This window comes from Leptopilina heterotoma, unplaced genomic scaffold (assembly GCF_015476425.1).
Source record: "Leptopilina heterotoma isolate Lh14 unplaced genomic scaffold, ASM1547642v1 Lhet_58, whole genome shotgun sequence".
NCBI lineage: Eukaryota > Metazoa > Arthropoda > Insecta > Hymenoptera > Figitidae > Leptopilina > Leptopilina heterotoma.
The window spans coordinates 1,414,656-1,435,599 of NW_025111131.1; the positions used below are offsets into that span (position 1 = coordinate 1,414,656).

The 20,944-nt window shown below is 32.8% G+C and overlaps 1 protein-coding gene across 5 annotated transcripts in view; it reads left to right on the forward strand.

Annotated features, from left to right (window-relative positions):
• The window catches only part of LOC122508914 (zinc transporter 1), a 316,952-nt gene that overhangs the window by 166,482 nt on the left and 129,526 nt on the right, over positions 1-20,944 (forward strand). For 4 of the 5 annotated variants that reach the window (XM_043622581.1, XM_043622579.1, XM_043622578.1 and 1 more), the window contains one exon: positions 11,098-11,276. The exons of the other annotated variant lie outside the window; for it this stretch is intronic. In XM_043622581.1, the coding sequence (XP_043478516.1) occupies positions 11,098-11,276 (179 nt within the window). The remainder of the gene's footprint in view (positions 1-11,097; positions 11,277-20,944) is intronic. 5 annotated transcript variants of the gene reach the window in all.

A 20,944-nucleotide genomic window follows, 5' to 3' on the forward strand; every position in this document is an offset into this window, starting at 1 on the left:
ATAATAATATTCGCCTCTCTTTCGCTCCTACTCTAAACTAAAAGGACAGGCGATACTTACCTCTCTTTCTCTCTATCAACCTTTCTCTCTCACTGCGGACAGAATGTACACGCTCTGGACAGACTGAATGAAAGAATACGAAGATTATTATAGTTAATAATAATAATTTAACATTCGAAAATATAGAATAGTTATTTATAAATTATTGTAGTTGAAAACTAATTAATATTGATACAAGCTTGTATAAGAAAAAGTAATCTTATTTATTTTTATTGTTTATTAACTTCATATATTATAATTAAATTAATTGAAATAATTATATTTTATGACTTTAAACAAACAATTTTGACATTCATAAATATATGTGAAACTTGAACATAACTTTTTTCTTACAGTTAAACCTTTACAATCAAAAATTTTAATCAATTGATTATTTTCAAAGTTGTCAATAAAAGAATTCTTCACTGAGAAAAATAGAGTTTGAAAAACTGGGAGTCAATATTGAAAAAACTGGACTCAGTCCAGTAAAAGTACATTAATTCATTTCCATCAAGCATCTTAGGGTGTTGCGTATAGTATATAGAGGGCCTTAGTTCCAAATGTCACTGTAAAGAGCATTGAAACACAGGCGAAGATTATAAGGCGCGCTGCAGTGTGCATAGTAGAGAAACTGGACTCAGTCCCCTACTTCGAAATTTTCACAATAAGGGAACGCAGGCGCGGAACCTGTCAAAATAAATGGCCGACGCGACGCGAAACGAGTGTTTCCTTTTATTCACTTCGTCAATTTTATATAAAAAAAACAGTAACCAATCATTAAAAAAAAGAAAAATATGTTAAATGCACTCTTTATATATTCATATTCATTAATTCACAAGTTTTATTCTTCCCACTATTTCCCACTTCCCACATCTTCATACTTACAATTAACAACTAAATGCATCGGAAAATCTTACAATCATACGGGATTAACACCTACCTAACCATACAACTAAATATAAGCATAATTATAAATCGCACGCTTTTACATTAAGCCTCTCGGCTACGCAATCGATGGGGGAAATTTCCTATTTAAGAAACATCCCTTACCAATGAAATAAATTAGATTATGCGTGGATTTTACTTTGTAATTAATGTAAGTATGGATGTCAACAATATTCATAATATTGAATAAATAATGTTGTCACCTAGTTTAAATTTGATACGCGGTTATTAGAATTTAATAATAAATAAATAAAAAACATTAATTTTTTCCTAACCTTTTTCAAGTTTAACACTCCTCATGGTAAATTTGATTATTCTTTTTTTCCGTGTACAAAATAGTAAATTGACGTTGAATGAAATGTATAATTAATTATTCTCGCAGCAATATTTAATAATTTAATGAACTTAACTGCACTGCATAATAGTTGAGAGTAGTAATAGTAAGTGAAACGGTAAGATAAGTGAACGACCATTAGTGTGAGAGAGAGAGAATAACTTGTGGTTTTCGAGTAGGTACCCGTGTAGAAATTTGAGTTGGGTTCTGATAGGGTCCTCGCTGTATTTCCGTACTGCTAGCAGGGTTCTGGAAGGGAAAATCTGGTCGGGCCCCGGTACCTTTCGTCACGCTCGCGGACAGCGAGGAATGGAAGATCGGGCTCTAGCTTGATTTCCCTGTGATGGCCCTACCAGAAATAGAAAGCCACCGCTAGGGCACTTTTAGTTCCCTTCAATCGCTCGGTTTATTAACAGTTAAAAGTGTTGATCGTTAGATTTCTGCAGAAATTCCTTTTGAAAATATCAATCCTATTTTACATAAAATAATAATGCAAAATAATATTCACGGACCTTGTGGAGATTGGTGTTTAATTGATGGGAAATGTTCCAAAAAAATTTCCAAAAAGTTACCAAGAAGAAACTACAATTGAAGAAAATTGCTATGTTCATTGTCGTCGAAGAAATAATAATAAAGCGTATAAACGACCAAATAGATTTATTGTTGATAATTCTAATGTTGTTCCGTATTGCCCTAAACTTTCAGAAATATTTAATTGCCATTTTAATGTAGAAATAGATTCGAGTATCAAGTCTGTTAAATATTTATATAAATATATTCTCAAAGGGCATGATGCGTTAATCGCTCACCCATACATTTGCCAAATGAACAGAATGTTATTATTCGAAAAGAAAAAGATAGTAACGGCATTTCTTTCGATTTAAATAAAAATACAAAACTTCTGGATTATTTTAAATTCAACCAGCGAAATAGTAATGCTCAAAAGTATTATTATTCAGAAATACCAGAGCATTATACATGGGTAACAAAATCTCTTGAATGGAAACAAAGAATTCGTAAAGAAAAAGTATTGGGAAGAATGTATTCAGTTAATCCACATCAATTGGAGTTATTTCACTTTAAATTATTGTTGCTTACAGTAAATGGAGCAACTTCTATTGAAAGTTTGAGAACTGTTAATGGAGTTGTTTATGAATCTTTTACAACTGCTTGTTTGGCATTAGGACTTGTAGAAGATGATAGTGAGTGGATTAGGACCATGGAAGAAGCTGCATTATGGATGATGCCTCATTCACTTCGCCAATTATTCACAAAAATTTTAATTCATTGTCATCCTGTACATCCGGATAAACTATGGGAACAATTTAAGGGTCAAATATCAGAAGATTATTAAAAAATTAACGACATTGAAGCTGAACAAAGGGCCTTTAGAAATATTAAAATAATGTTATTTAACCCCTTGGCAGTCGATGACGTGTATATGTTACGGTTAAAGTGCGAAGTCCGGTGAATGTGCACATTAACCGGCGAATGTGCACATTTACCGGACTTTTTGGTAAATGTGAATAATCTATCATTCTCAGAAGAAATTATGTACATTTCCTAAGTAAATTGGTGATTGTACACATTGACCAACGTTAGTTGGTAAATGTAGAAATTGAAAGTAAGTAATTTGTTCAGTAATTATAATTATTATAAAATATGATAATGTAAGGAATTATTATAAATAAATTAATTCTTAATATAAGTTATTAAATAATATAAATTTTAAAAAAGAAATAAAGGTATAAATGGAACGAATAATATATAGAAATACAAATGTAACAAATGGAAATTGAAATGTCAATTGTTTAAGAATAAAACTTTTACAAATACAATAAATTTGTAACAGTTGAATGTTTATTTTCTAAACGTCAGTTATTATTCTAGTTTGCATTCTGTAGTGACATCTGTCAGATATTTTGGATTTATACAGTAAAAAAGTAATTTTGTAATTGCTTCCTACTGGAAAATTGAATTAGAGCTTATTAGAAGTTAATAATATAATATTTGAATCCTATAATTTTTAATATTTACGATTAATTATCAACAAAACTTTGTGCTACTCATTGCGCTACTCGAAAATGGTTGCAGCTACATTCGGACAGCATGATTTTTAAAAAAATGAATAAAATATTTCTTGTTTAATTATTTTGTAAAATAACACTATTTTCGTAAAATACATACTTCATATATTCGTCTAGTATATTACTTTAAAGTGATTATTGCAATGCATTATTATTTATTTGACAAAAAACATGAAAGTGTCCGACCACCGGTACTGTCCGACATTACCTGCACTACCCTGCCATTTGTTCGGGGTTATATTATTTTTTCACTTTGGCCAAAACGATTTGGTGAATGTGTACATTCACCGGTTAAAGTGCGTAGAAACACAAAATTCGTATGCTATTCTCACATTCACCATCCAACTAACGCCCAATTCGGGTAATGTGCACATTCACCGGTCAATGTGCACATTCACCAACTTCGCACATTAACCGTAACATATACACGTCATGGTGCAGGTGGGCTCAAACTGTCGATGACGTGTATAGACGCAAGCAGATTTTTGGCTACAAAAACACACAGATTCGTCCACAAATTGATACTCGGGGGTTTTCGGGATCGCTGATTACGAATCCGATATCAGATTTTGAAAATTCAAAATGGCGGATCCAAAATGGCGGACATTTTCACAAATTCATCGGATTCACTTAAAACTTATTACTCAGAGGTTTTTGGGGTCTCTGATTAAGAATCCGATATCAGATTTTAAAATCTCAAAATGGAGAATCCAATATGGCGGACGACATTTATTAAAAATTCATCGGATTCACTTGCAACTAGTTACTCAGGGGTTTTCGGGGTCTCTGATTACGAATCCGATATCAGATTTAAAAAATTCAAATTGGCGGATCCAATATGGCGGGCGCCATTTTAAAAAATTTATCAGATTTACTTAAAACTTGTTACTTCAGGTTTATTGATGTCGCAGATTAAAAATATAATATCGGTTCTAAAAATGGCGGATCTAATATAATAACTAGTCATTTTTTTTATGTAATTATTGATGTCGTAGATTAGAAATGTAATATCGGTTTTGAAAATGGCGAATCCAATATAAGAACAACCAAAAAAAATATAAAAAAACAAAAAAATAAAGGAGTGTAAAATCTGACCGCATTCCTCCCCGTGGTACACTCTGGGGTCGTAAGTAACGTAGTATACTTACCAGCTGACTGCGGGGAAAAAATTTGGTATTTTTTATCGTTTAAAAAGTTTTTCGTAATCAGCGAAAGCCCTCTAGTAACGAGGTTCAAATGAATCCTATGAATTTTAGAAAATGTTGTCCACCATATTGGATCCGCCATTTTAAATTTTCAAAATCTGATATCGGATTCGTAATCAGCGACCCCAAAAACCCCCGAGTAAAAAGTTTCAAGTGAATCCGATGAATTTTTTTAAATGTCCGCCATATTGAATTTTTAAAATCTGATATCGAATTCGTAATCAGCGAGTTCAAATACAATAGTATGCTCTAAGTTCTAAGTGCTTATATGTTGATGGTTTTGGAGGATCTGGAAAAATATTTCTATACATTACGCTATGGCATTTGTTAAGAAGTAAAGGAATAAATTCTTGCAACATGGCATTTACAGGCATAGCTGCGACTCTGCTTCCTAATGGAAAAACTGTTTATAAAGTTTTAGGCTTAATTGTTCCATTATACAGTGGTTCATCTTCAAACATTAAAGTTCAGTATTAAGAAGGCCCCTTTTTAAAAAATATAGATGTTTTTTTTGGGAATAAAGTACCAATGGCTCCAAAATATGCTTTAGAATTAATTTAAATTAAATTAAAGAACGGGGTACTAGATCAGAAATAGTAAATTTATCAATAAAAAATAGTAAACTATGGAAATATTTTAAAAAATACACATTAACAGATAATATGAGAGCTTTACCACAAGAAACGGAATTTGTAGATTTTTTACTTAAAATTGGCAATGGTGAATTAAATGATGCAGATGATAATATTATATTACCAGAACATATTATACAAAAAGAGAATAGGTGTACAAAATTTAAAACAAAATTTAATCCTTTAAAGATAAAATGCTTTTAATAACTATGTGTGTATCTTTAGAGTAATATTAGAAACTTTTCGGTGTAAAAACATTTATATTTTTAATAGCAGAAAGAAAGGGGCGTCCGTAGCGCGCAAATTTAGTGACTAATACTTCAATAAAATAATTCTTCTAATGTATAATGCATTTATATGTATAAAGTTATTCTATCGCTTGACTGAACTAATCGAAACAAAAACCATTATTTTGTAATTTGTCTTGCTTGGTACTTTGAAACGTCTGGCAACACTGTATTTCTTTAGTCGTGTTGCAAATGTTTGGTATGACTTGTTTACATTTAGTTTTGAGTTGAAAATTGTGTGCAATGTTGCCAGATGTTTAAACAGCTGTTCAATATACTGCATTGAACATGAAATATTTATACAAATTAATTTACTGCAACTCACATATGTACCTAATGACACTTTTTAACAGATATTTAATCATTATATATCTGTCTCGTATTAAAAAATGTTTTATCATTTTCTTAATGTTAAGTACTTTGTGGTGAGTAAAAATGTTTGAAAATGTACTTAATTCCCACAAAACTCAATGTTAAAACTTAAAAGTTAAATACAAAGACGCTTATAACTTTTTTCACAAGTACCCACAGGTCTCGAAAATTTAACTACATTTTTAAAAACCTTTATCTAACAGTGGTACAAATTTCAACAAATTGGTAATGTTAATTCTATTTGAGAAAGAACCTCCTTATTATGTTAAAGAAGATCTGTAATTGCCTTAACGTTTTATAAACATTTTACAATATAGCATAGTTTATACGGGTTTAAAAAAAAGCATGTTTTGTAACCGACTTTTAAATTTTTTTGCTTATAACGAATTCTTGAAATAATACAGTTTTCAAAAAAACTGACAATTTAAGGAAATAATTATAAAAATAAAAAAAAATTATATTTATGTCGTAAAACTGCTCAGTGTGTTAAATTTAATTTTTGGTTTTCGTGTTTTATGTTTTGTTAATATTTTTCAAAAAATTTTGTAATCTTTTTCCAATATTTCAGAAGAAGAAAAAAACAGATCTTAAAATCTTAGTCACATTTTTATATACACACAATGAAATAAGGTCTTGAGTATCATAAGACAAAAGCAGAAATATTGCGCCCGTAGCTCTGCTAGTTAAGATAATATTTCTGAAGTATTTCATTGCAATGTTCCATGAGTCGGACATAGCAATGTTTCTGGGACTTTTTAGCAACATTGCATTGAAATGTTTCCAATGTCTCAACGAAATGTTGTAGTAATATTGCTGCAATATTACGTGTTATGTGGGAATAGATAACATCAGTTTCGATAGTTGGCTCAGATGAAGAGCATTTTGAAATACGAAGCAACAAATAAAGATGATATTGTAATCATAAAAAATTTTAAGACCGATTGAACTTAGCAATTATGAAAATATAATCTGCTGTTTATTTATAAGTGCCAAAGGCAAAAACATAAATTATAAATCAGATGGCTTTGATTATGATGTAAAATAATGTTTATTGTATTAACTTTAAACGATAATGAAAAAAATAATTTCTTTGTTCAAGAAGAAAGATTTGCTTTTGCGCTTAAAAATTAGAGGTGTGCAAAAAGCTTGAATGGCCGAGCCGGCATATTATATGAGTGCCCGAGCGCGGCTCGATGTACCAAGTACTCGAATTATTCGGGTACCCGAATCCACTCAAGTACTCGAAAATTTCGGGTATTCGAAAATTTCAGGTACCCGTAATTTTGGAGTACTTGCACCAGTTTCAGGGAATTTAGGTTTCCATCAAAATAATCATAGCTATAGACAATCACTAAAGTGCACCCGTTCAGGAGCGGGACTCTGAGTTAGCGCGCACTATAATAGCGCCACTATAATAGCGATCACTATAATAGTGCCATAGCGCCACTATAATAGTGCTCACTATAATAGCGATACTATAATAGTGCTCACTATAATAGCCCCACTATAATAGCGCCACTATAATAGTGCTCACTATAATAGAACCACTACAATAGCGCTCACTATAATAGTGCCATAGCGCCACTATAATAGCGCTCACTATAATAGTGCCATAGCCCGACTATAATAGTGCTCACTATAATAGCCCCACTATAATAGTGGCGCTATAACATTATTATAGTGAGCGCTATTATAGTGGCGCTATGGCACTATTATAGTGAGCGCAATTATAGTGGCGATATGGCACTATTATAGTGAGCGCAATTTTAGTGGCGCTATTATAATGAGCACTATTATAGTGAGCGCTATTATAGTCGCGCTATTATAGTGAGCGCTATTATAGTGGCGCTATGGCACTATTATAGTGAGCGCTATTATAGTGGCGCTATTATAGTGAGCACTATTATAGTGGCGCTATGACACTATTATAGTGACGCTATAGCCATAGCGCCACTATAATAGTGCTCACTATAATAGCCCCACTATAATAGTGGCGCTATGGCATTAATATAGTGAGCGCTATTACAGTGGCGCTATGGCACTATTATAGTGAGCGCTATTATAGTGGCGCTATAGCACTATTATAGTGAGCGCTATTATAGTGAGCACTATTACAGTGGCGATATGGCACTATTATAGTGAGCGCTATGTTAGTGGCGCTATTAAAGTGAGCAGTATAATAGTGAGCGCTATCATAGTGGCGCTATTATAGTGGGCACTATTATAGTGGCGCTATGGCACTATTATAGTGAGCGCTATTATAGTGAGAACTATTATTGTGCCGCTATGGCACTATTATAGTGAGCGCTATTATAGTGGCGTTATTATAGTGAGCACTATTATAGTAGCGCTATTTTAGTAAGCACTATTATAGTGTCGCTATGGCACTATTATAGTGAGCGCTATAGCCATAGCGCCACTGTAATAGTGCCATAGCGCTCACTATAATAGTGCCATAGCGCCACTATAATAGTCCTACTATAATAGCGCCACTATAATAGTGCTCACTATTATAGCCCCACTATAATAGTGGCGCTATGGCATTATTATAGTGAGCGCTATTATAGTGGCGCTATAGCACTATTATAGTGAGCGCAATTATAGTGGCGCTATAGCACTATTATAGTGAGCGCTATTATAGTGAGCACTATAATTATAGTGGCGATATGGCACTATTATAGTGAGCACTATTATAGTGGCGCTATGGCACTATTATAGTGACGCTATAGCCATAGCGCCACTATAATAGTGCTCACTATAATAGCCCCAGTATAATAGTGGCGCTATGGCATTAATATAGTGAGCGCTATTATAGTGGCGCTATGGCACTATTATAGTGAACGCTATTATAGTGGCGCTATAGCACTATTATAGTGAGCGCTATTATAGTGAGCACTATTACAGTGGCGATATGGCACTATTATAGTGAGCGCTATGTTAGTGGCGCTATTAAAGTGAGCAGTATAATAGTGAGCGCTATCATAGTGGCGCTATTATAGTGGGCACTATTATAGTGGCGCTATGGCACTATTATAGTGAGCGCTATTATAGTGAGAACTATTATTGTGCCGCTATGGCACTATTATAGTGAGCGCTATTATAGTGGCGTTATTATAGTGAGCACTATTATAGTAGCGCTATTTTAGTAAGCACTATTATAGTGTCGCTATGGCACTATTATAGTGAGCGCTATAGCCATAGCGCCACTATAATAGTGCCATAGCGCTCACTATAATAGTGCCATAGCGCCACTATAATAGTGCTCACTATAATAGCGCCACTATAATAGTGCTCACTATTATAGCCCCACTATAATAGTGGCGCTATGGCATTATTATAGTGAGCGCTATTATAGTGGCGCTATGGCACTATTATAGTGAGCGCTATTATAGTGGCGCTATAGCACTATTATAGTGAGCGCTATTATAGTAAACACTATTACAGTGGCGATATGGCACTATTATAGTGAGCGCTATGTTAGTGGCGCTATTAAAGTGTGCAGTATAATAGTGAGCGCTATCATAGTGGCGCTATTATAGTGGGCACTATTATAGTGTCGCTATGGCACTATTATAGTGAGCGCTATTATAGTGGCGCTATTATAGTGAGCACTTTTATTGTGGCGCTATGGCACTATTATAGTAAGCGTTATTATAGTGGCGCTATTATAGTGAGCACTATTATAGTAGCGCTATTTTAGTAAGCACTATTACAGTGTCGCTATAGCACTATTATAGTGAGCGCTATTATAGTGGCGCTATAGCCATAGCGCCACTATAATAGTGCCATAGCGCCACTATAATAGCGCTCACTATAATAGTGTAATAGCGCCACTATAATAGTGCTCACTATAATAGCCCCACTATAATAGTGGCGCTATGGCATTATTATAGTGAGCGCTATTGTAGTGGCGCTATGGCACTATTATAGTGAGCGCTATAGCACTATTATAGTGAGCGCTATTTTAGTGGCGCTATTATAGTGAGCACTATTATAGTGAGCGCTATTATAGTGGCGCATAGTGAGCGCTATTATAGTGAGCACTATTATAGTGGCGCTATGGCACTATTATAGTGAGCGCTATTATAGTGGCGCTATAGCACTATTATAGTGAGCGCTATTATAGTGGCGCTATTTTAGTAAGCACTATTATAGTGGCGATATGGCACTATTATAGTGAGCGCTATTTTAGTGGCGCTGTTATAGTGAGCACTATTATAGTGAGCGCTATTATAGTGGCGGTATCATAGTGAGCACTATTATAGGGGCGCTATTATAGTGAGCACTAACTCAGAGTCCCGCTCCTGGAGTCATGTGAATATCATCTTCAGAAAATTTTTGTTTCTTTAGAATAATCATAGCTATAGACTAACCCAAAAGTGCACCCGGGTGTCGATTGTAGCTTAAGATTAACATCAAGGTAGACTGTGATTAACAGGATGATGTTTAACTGATTCTTGGACATCTACGTGTATTTTTGTGTTAATCTCAAGCTATGCTTTACGATGGCGACCTAAATGGCATGATTACTCGAAAAAAACAGAATTCCCTGAAGATGACGTTTACCTTACTCCTGGACACCCGGATGCATTGTAGGGTTAGTCATCTAAATCAATGATTATTCAGTAGAAATCAAAATTCCCTGAGGATGATTTTCACTTCTCCTAGACACCTGGGTGCACTTTAAGGTTAGTCTACAGCTAATGTTATTCGATAGAAACAAAACTTCTCTTATTAATTGACTCCGGGGCATCCAGATTCGAGTTCTCGAATTTTTTCGAGCTTTATGTGAGGCTCGACTCGGCTCGAGCTCGAACTGAGTAGGATCGGCTAGGCTCTAAAAACGAAAAGCTCGACCGAGCCTCGAGCTTCGAGCTTTTTGCACACCTCTATTAAAAATTTATCTATAATTGCTGATATTATTGTTGGGTTGCTATCCTTTTTGTATACCTATAAAAATATATTTTATGTAACTTTAAGAATAAGTTTCTATAAATTTAATTTTTTACCAAAAAATGTTTAAAATATTTGTTATCGTATTTATTCTATGTTCATTGATGTCATCATAAAATTTTGCTATGAAAACAGTTTTGTCAATATATCTAGACTCTACTATTAAATTCTTATAGACATTCTTAAAACTAATTAATACTTGCGATTTTAGATAATAGAAAGCTGTTATTTATTTAATTTTAGTGAAGGAATCAGGACTTATTCTACTGCAAACTATACCGAATCATATCAACATTCAATCGCTTAAAAGAGAGGCCTTAGAAGCTTTTCCTGGTGTCGTAAATATTCATGATTTACACGTTTGGCAACTAAAAAATGAACATGTTATATCCACTGTCCACATAATTTTTTTAGATTCAACAGTAAGAACTTATTGAAATTATTACTATCCACTCGCTTTGTCACTTTTTAATTAAATATATTGCTTCCTCATAGAGGAAAGATTGTATTAGCAAAATTTTTTATTGTGATTTTTTGACATATTTACAAACTTTTTTTCATTATACCTAATCTTTTAGTACTTTATGCACGAATGGGCGTTGCCTGTATAAATGTTATAAATAAGCATAAAAAAATTTTTATGTAATTTTATCTCAGAAGTCCAAAAAACGGATTTTAAAAAATTGTCCCGATGTGTGTGTACTAACATTACATTTGCCTCAATATCTCAGAACGATAAAGAGCTAAAGGCCTCAATTTTTTTTAAATTGTAGGTCTCTCCGGGGGACATAAAATGAGAGTATTTTCAACCCGATTCATAAGGTATAACTATATTTTTTTTTCATTTTTCATTTTGTAAAAAAAAGTTTTTTGGCCATAACTTAAAAAAAATGTTAGGACACCTATAAATATTTTTCTTTAGTTTTGTAGAGTTTTTTCAGGCGTATCTTTTGAGCCTTCATTGAACATTTTTCGTCTATATTAGCCAGAGATATTAAAGTTTTAAAAATCTAAATTTTTTGAAAATAACACTTTTTTGACAATTTTGTTGAAAAATATAAAAGTAATTTTAAAAATATCATTACCAACTTGTAGAGCATTAAAAAACGCTTTGATTGACATATTTTTGAACCTGATTCGGTCAGAAATTATCAAATTATTGGTATTTGAAAAATCAAAAATTGTGGAAAATATCATTTTTTCAACAATCTTGTTTATTAACCTATGTGTAATTATTAAACAATTATAACCATCTTATAGAATATATAAAAACATATTTCTTTGGACCAAGATTTAATGATTTTTAACTCTTTTATAAAAATTAATTCTTATATTTCAATTATTATTATTTCTATGAGGAAGCAAAGTGTTTATGAAATGAACACCAAAATTATAAAAGTGTACATCTTGGCAGCGGTTTTTTTTATTTTTGTTTGGTAACTTTTTGTATCTTTTTTAAAAGTACGCTTTTGCGCTAACTTAGAAATTTAAAAACTTCGGTTTAAAAAAAATATTGCATTTAATACAGGTAACTGCATATTTCCTGTTTGCACGCACGCCTTTCTAAGCATATAAGCAACAGGGTGGTTCTTATTTTGGCGAAATTCATGAATCTCCCGCCTACACTCAGTACAGTTAGAGCTTCAAAAAAGCTGTTCTTTTAGGAATTTTTTGTGGCCACACTTTAAAATAATTAATAACAAATCTTTTTCCACATAAAATATATATATTTCAAGAAAATTTTCTGAAATTATAGTCCATAAATATAAAGAAATATGCGAATGATAGAACATTTGCGTGAGCTCCTTAAATAAAAATGGTTTCGCGGTGATCACGCTATCTCTTGACTGTATCATCTAAAATCAAATCGGGAAGAAGAAATCGTTAGGAAATGATATAATGCAGTACTTGAACGAAGTGATTTAAAAAATTTTGATTTTTTGCAAAATGGCGGATGTTGAAAGTCAAAAATTGTTTTTTGACAAAAATTTTACTCACATTTTCAGCTATAAAAAAAAAATTGTCAAAAAAAATCCTTCGTTCAAGTACCGGCCAATTATATAACAAATAAGTGGTAAAAATTGCAAACCGATCGGTAAAGCCGTTCTCAAGTTACAGTGATCACCGACTCCCAAAACATGGTTTTGAGAAAAACGAGATCAAAGTTTTGAATCCCGCCGCCTGGCCACAGTAACGGCTGAGACGGCTCCATTCAAAATTCTATATCTCCATAAATAATAGTCCGATTTGTCTCAAATTTTCAGAGAATACTTTTGAAATGGTATACTTTCAGAAAATGCATTTTTAAATCAAATTTTGAACTGTAAATACATGTAATTTTAAATAAAAATCACGCAATATTTTTTGAAGCTCATAAAAATTTACTAAAATTGATCAAACATGGAATTTTTATAGTACATTATAATATGTTTAAATAAAAATTGTATATATTTTTTGGGAAATATCTTTTCTACTTAGAAGCTTAATAAATGGCTATATCACAAGAGTAGCAATGATCGAAAGGCAAGGCTTAAAGTACAGTAATACGAACTTATGCATGCGTGGGTCCTCGCGTGGGCTTGTATTTGTCCGTTTACACTACGAAGAAGATTTGGTAACCAGGGCCAGCGGAACGATTTTTTCCCAGGTGTGGAGTTGCCGATATCCTAAGCAAAAGCGGGGGGGGGGGGTTAGCAGCAAAATTTAACTTGCGTTGAGAATAAAATATGTTTAATTTATTTTGTTCGTACACATATAAAAAACAATTATGCACATTGCACATCGTATATTGTTTCTTCTTATAAAAGGGCAAATGTACTTCTTCTTAACTGATTACAGCAAATAAATTTATTTATGATATTTACTCGACTATAATTATTTTGAAGTAATTCATCCACCAAATCGGAGTGCACGTGCAATACAGTAACGTGATTTAACCTTTTTGCTTTCATTGAAGTTCTTAAATGATTTTTTAATCTTCGCATTGCGGAGAACGATCTCTCAGCAGTAAATGACGAAGCTGGTATAGTTAAGAGAGGTTTTATAAATTTCACGTACTCTGGTATTAAATCTGCTAGGTTTCGATTCATTTTTAAGTAATTTACATTGTTTTGTAATGACTCGATTTTTATATTCTTAGAAGTAATTTGATCAAGAAACATCTAACGATGCAGAGATAAGCGTTCGGAGTCGAAATCTTTCGTATAAACTGATGTAATTGCAGTCAAATTCGAATTTTTCCCAGTCGCATAACCTTCAAATTCTTCTAAGAGTTTAGAAGTTTCACACTCAAATCTATTTTTCATCGACATAGTAACTTGATCGATCAACTCCAAAAAATTTTTTTGATAATATTCTTTTGGAGTAGAATAAGTGTGTGCATTGTTCGCATTAGAATCAATCCGTGTGGATTTCTTGCGTTGACGAGGAATTTCTGGTTCAGGTAGATCGAGTGCAAATGAACCTTCAACAGCTTTCTTCCAAGCCTCATCAAATCCAGAAATTCTAAGTTTTTGTAGGTGCCCTGTCACAATTCGAATTTTTTCATGCGCTTCGCTGATACTAAGCTCACACTTTTGGAGCTCAGCGTTTAAAACCTCTACTCTCTCTAAAATTAAAATTACGATAGTGAGAAAAAAGTAGAACTCGAAAGTGTCCATGGATTTATATAGCCCAGCAGCTTTAGAAGATACATGTGAATGTGATTCACGGTCGTCATGCTTTTCTTCAAAAAATTCTAGACAAGCATTGTATACAGTTTTGTTGTGCATCCTTTTTGCCGATTTGATGCGCAGCAACCACCTTGTTGGACAAAACGGCAATGGATCTGGACTATCATCGGTGAAAAATTCTTTAAATTCTGCTAATCGTTTAGGAGAATCTCGAATAAAATTGATCGCTTCTTTAAGAATGTCAAAAAAGTTTTTAATTATTGTGATATTTTCCACGGCATCTTAAACAATTAAGTTGACCTTATGAGGTCAGCAATGAACGTATAAAGCTGTTGGTTCATCTTCTCGTATACGCTTCTGAAGACCAGATAAATCACCAGCCATATTTGCCGCTCCATCGTAGCACTGTCCACGTAAACGAGTAATATCTAATTCAAACGTAATCAAAATATCTTTTATAACTTTATAGAGAGTGGCAGATTTCGTATCATGAATTTCGTAAAATCCTAAAAAATCCTTCTCGATTATCAAGTCTTTGGAAACAATTCTTATAGAAAAAGAAAATTGCTCTTTACGCGATGCATCTGATGCTTCATCTCCAATGATGGCGTAGAACTCTGTACTTCTAATTTTTAAAAGTATTTTTAAAATAATTTCCTGAGACATAACTTGCAAAATTTCATCCACAACATCATGATAAAGCCATTTTTTAGTTCCGCTACCCTGAAACTGTAACCATTCTTTCAGTTCCGGAACATCTGCTCGTGTTTTGAGGAACTGAATGAAATTCAAATTTTCATCATTTTGGTCTCCACGCAAAGACAGGCCTTGACGCGCAAGAAAAGTTGCGGTACTAAATATTTTTTCCAATACAACGCGCGCCTTAAGCATTTCTTGATTCTTTGCTGTTAAAATTTGTGTACAAATACTAGGCTTCGACTTAGAAGGCCAGAACCAGTAGCAATATAAAAATTGCTTTTCTCATGCCCTGCAAGCACAGTCATTAAAATACTAAAAAACTTCGATTCCACTTGTGTGAAATTTCAGACTTTTTATAGGTTAGTCATAAAGTTTGAACGAATTAATAATCAATTAATAATCAAATGTATAATAGCTTAATTTTAATTATCTGCTTCAGTTTACTGGATGAAAACGGCAAATGTGAAATACGCGGAAAACATATTTTTTGCCCAAAAAATAACTACGATTAACGAATATAAAAATCGTTTTACAAAATAATAAAGATGAATCACAAAAGACAGAGTTGAATACTGTCAAAAAATAAATTGACGCATGCGCAGTTCAGAAAATTTTCAAAATTTTAATTATCTAAATTCTAATTATCCTAGCTGATTTGACCAGGGAATGCAGAGTTACTTTTACAAAGTTTGGATTTGTGAAATTGACCAGGGAAACTTTTTGAATTTACTGAGAATCCTAATTAATTTTACTAGGTTAAGATTAACTCTGGGTTTATAGTTAATAATACCATAAAGATTTTTTTCAGTGTAGTGAAGTTGACCGTATATGAAGCCATTCATGCTAAAATTATTTAAATTTCTTTGTAATCTTTGAAAATGTTTTTTTAATACCTTGATTAATTTTTCGGGTAGAGACTAAAGATTTATGAACTTTGTCAAAATAAGAATCACCCTAATAAGAAGATACGAGTTTGTATTAGAAATAATACAAATATTATGTAGGCGAGGCTGACTGATTTCAGTTAGTCTAATAAATTTTAAATCATTATGTATGAGATATGATCTTATCCATATAAATTTTAAGAATTTCTTTTAATAAAATAGATTTGCTTCAAATTTATTATTTGAGGTTATTCGGGAAGCACATTACAAATTTGGTACCTAGTAAAAAAAAGTATTTAGAATAGAGAAAAAGTATTGGTGAATACTTTTTTTTTAAACTTTCGATTTAAAGATTCCTAAGCAAAGTTGAGAATATTTATAAAGAACGTGAGTGACCTGAAGTATAAAAATGACGATTGCGAGAAGGAAATAAGAAATTTAGAGAAAAAACGAAAAATTAATGTGACAAACAGATTGTCAAATGTTGATCAATTACCATATGCTTTTCTGTGCCTACAACGTATGATGATTAAAAGGAACTTTGACGTTACCGGCGGAACTTACTGTTTCACATACATTTACTTGGATTTCTCAAGTTTCTGTCGGTATCGTCAATGTTCCTTTTCAACATCATACGTTGTAGGTTTGTCACATTTAATTTTTCGTTTTTTCTCAAAATTTCTTATTTCCTTCTCGCAATCGTCATTTTTATACTTCAGGTCACTTACGCTCTTTATAAATATTCTCAACTTTGCTTAGCAATCTTAAAATCAAAAGTTTAAAAAAAATGTATTCACGGTAAGCAAAATGTATTCACCGTAACCCACCAATTCGGTTTTGTCGCGAAAACGCATTCACCGAACGTCTCCACCAATACTTTTTCTCTATTCTGAATACTTTTTTTACTGGGTACCAGATCAAGAAGACTAAATTTATGAGGTTAAACGTAACCTTTTTCTTGTGGAAAGAAGTGAGTTAAAATTATGCGTCTGACTGGAAGGGTCCACATGAAAAGGGACCACTTTGATACCATTTATCTACATATATGATCAAATTCTTTGGAAAGTTTTGAAAAGTCCTACATCCAATTCGGTACAAAAATCTTCTGGAAAGTTATTTAGATAAGAGTTTTTATATCTTTTAATGAATAATAATGGGTTTTTATTTTTTTACATTTGATAAACAGTTCCGTGAATAACAAAATTTATATAAATATTAATTGGAAACACTCTTCCGTGTACATCTGTGCTCAAAATTTCTAAAGCGTGCCACTAATTTTTCAATAGAGATATTTTTATATTGCATATCAATAATTTTATAGTATTTTCGCACCAAAATATGACCCCAAAGTTGATTTTGCAAAATTTAAATTTTTTTAGGAGTTATTATTTATCACGAGTATTCACAAAAAAAGAAAAGTCAGTATATTGCATTAGGTCAAATGTTATAATTATTTTTGTGACCAGTCTTCTTGAGAGTAAACCCAATTAATTTATTAAATAAAAGGTTCAAAGATACAAAATGACTAAGGAAACAAACGAAGCTGTTAGTCCATGTTGAGGGAAGTGCGCATGTTCAAAGTGACGCGCATCCCCCACTTTACTATACACTTTTATGCACTTCACTAACACAAATACAGTCTCATACGTCATACTTATTGGTGTAGATACAGACACATTCGTCATAATAATATTATTCGTTATCTTTATCATACTATAACTCTTTCAATAATTTAATTTATATGGGGCATTCCACGCCAAGTCGGACACCTTTTGACTTTTGCATCTCCGATTTTTTTCAAATATTTTTTTTCTTTTAGTGCTGGTTGAAAGGAACTTCCATGATTTTTTTCAAATTTTTTCATGAAGTAATTTAAGAGATCTGGGTTTTTGAAAAATCACGTTTTTTACATAAATTTTTTTTTTAAATGCATATAACTCGGACAAAAATTGATCAAATTGGACGTTCGATATATGAAAATTTTTGTTTTTACACGTAGTTTTTGATAAAAATATTTAAAAAAAATTTTTTTTTAATTTACCAAAAAAATTTTAAATTTTAAAAATAAAATTTAATTTTTAAGAATGTATGTATCGATCGATTTTTTTCAAAATTTTTTGTAAGAAACTGGTACTAAATTAAGAATTTTTAATCCTTGTCTGATTGTGGGCAAACGATGGGATCTATTTATTTTGTAATTTTTAATTTTTGTATACGCAGTGAAAACGGTAGGTAGCCAAATGCGTAACTTGACATTTGACCAAATCACGCAAATTTTTCAAACCAAAACTGTTTTCAGACTGAGTCTCTCCGAACTTAACCTTCTTACTGTTTAAAAAAGTGATTTGATCAAATTGCAAGTTAGGCATTTGGCTACCTACCGTTTTACAAAAATTAAAAATTTCAAAATAAATAGATCCCATCGTTTGCCCACAATCAGACAAGGATTAAAAATTCTTAATTTAGTACCAGTTTCTTACAAAAAATTTTGAAAAAAATCGATCGATACATACATTCTTAAAAATTAAATTTTATTTTTAAAATTTAAAATTTTTTTGGTAAATTAAAAAAAATTTTTTTTTAAATATTTTTATCAAAAACTACGTGTAAAAACAAAAATTTTCATATATCGAACGTCCAATTTGATCAATTTTTGTCCGAGTTATAAGCATTTAAAAAAAAAATTTATGTAAAAAACGTGATTTTTCAAAAACCCAGATCTCTTAAATTACTTCATGAAAAAATTTGAAAAAAATCATGGAAGTTCCTTTCAACCAGCACTAAAAGAAAAAAAATATTTGAAAAAAATCGGAGATGCAAAAGTCAAAAGGTGTCCGACTTGGCGTGGAATGCCCCATATACAAATAATAAACTAATAAATATATATCTATAATAAGCATATTTACTCTTATATACAACACACACACATACGTTTACAATTGAGCCGCCGGAAAGTAAAACCACACATAAAATTTCCACAGGCGTTTCAGTTGGCCCTTGATGGTTGAAAAATCGGTGGTCATAAAAAAATTTTTAAAAATCACTTTCTTATTGGAAATTGAATTTCGCATCTTTTTTCTTTTATAAAAAAAATTGATTACTCTTACCATTTTCGAGATAAATGCAAAAAACTGAATTTTTCGAAAACACATTTTTAATTGAATTTTTCACTTCAACTCGCTCTAAAACATAAAGTTATGAATATTTTTTAATAATATTTACAGGGAATATAGTTTAAACTATCCTCAAGACAACAAACTTTGTCAGAAAGTAAGATATTTTATGTAAAAAAAGTTATTAATTTTTTTCATACATAGTGTCAAAATAATTATTTTCAATGTTCGAGGGCTTCGTTTATCTGAAAAATTTTTAGTGATCAAAAACTTCCAGTGAAGAAAATGTTCATTAAGGTATAATAAATATTTTTGCCAAATAGTTTTACTCTTGGATTAACAGTTTAGCAAATATTATTAAAAAACTATTTTCTGTCAAACGCGCGCGAGTCAAGAATCTAACGCTGCATAGTGCCACCACACTGCCGGGCATAAAGACTCAAGGTTGTTAGTGTTCACTATAACAGTGTTTATATCAATAGTGCATTAGTAAATTCATCAAATATGTGAAGAAGTATTTTATAATATTAAAAAAAAAATAAATAAAATAATAAAATTTATTTTAGGTAAATACCTAAAAATTTTTTTTTTAAATGACTGATGTAAATAATAAATAAGGTATTGGTAAAAAAAATTTTTAGGTAAATATATTATAAAATACTTCTTTACATATTTGATGAATTTACTATGATACCGGTCACTGGGTGTGAGTAAGAGCGACTGGTTCAAAGGCGGAGAAAATAGAGGGGGAGTGCGTGAAACAAATATTCGCCCTAACGTGAATGTGGTCGTTGGCGTTGGTCTTTGGCCATCCACAGGGTAGGTTTCGTTGGAGGACTAGTTCGGTTCAGAAGGTCGCCTTACGGGCCTTAAGTCACTTCACTAGCCCCCTGAAGAGTCGATCCTTGGGACGACGTTGAGTGACGTCACCTGGTCGTCCGGAGGGTGGCGGCGGCGTGCACTCACCTGAGGGAAACTGGGTCGGACTCGGAAGGTCCCGGTTATGGGCCTTAGGTCGTCCTTACCAGCACCTTCTACAGGAGTCAGTGCATGGCGTTGTCTTCGAGAGCGGCGACGGTGGCGGGCACTTACTTGAGGGAAACTGGGTCGGACTCGGAAGGTCCCGGTTATGGGCCTTAGGTCGTCCTTGCCAGCACCTTCTGCAGGAGTCAGTGCACGCGAGCCGGTGAGCTGAGCGTTGTCCAGGTAGCGGTTGTAGCCCCGTTCTGCTTCAATCCGGGCGACTCCGGCGTGGCGACAGGAACGTATTGATTTATGTTTTGAACCAAAAATATTCTTTCGTAAAATAATTGACAATTTATCCTTGAAAGGACTAATTGTCAATGTGAAATTTGTTTGCGTTATTTGTCCTGAAAAGGACAGGTTGGTAAATATGGTGAGGTTCCGCAGCCAGCGGAATAGAGAAGAGACGGCGTTTCCAAATTCCAAAATAAAATATTTATTCAAATATTTTTCCCTGAAGAGGACGGCGGCAGTTGACGGTATGTAGGCGACGAGGTGGCAGGCGAGGCGTCGTTGTTGAAGTGGCGGCGTGGCAGCGGCTGAGAGCGTCACTCGGCAGAGTGACAGTTGGCTGGCGAGAGCGCGGCGTCAGCGACGCCAGCGCAGTTGTCCGTGTCTCTCGTGTGAGAGACGTGTTGCTCCGTCGAAGTCTGGCGAGGGAAGAGAGCGAGTCATTTTTTTTTACCATTAAAAGATATTT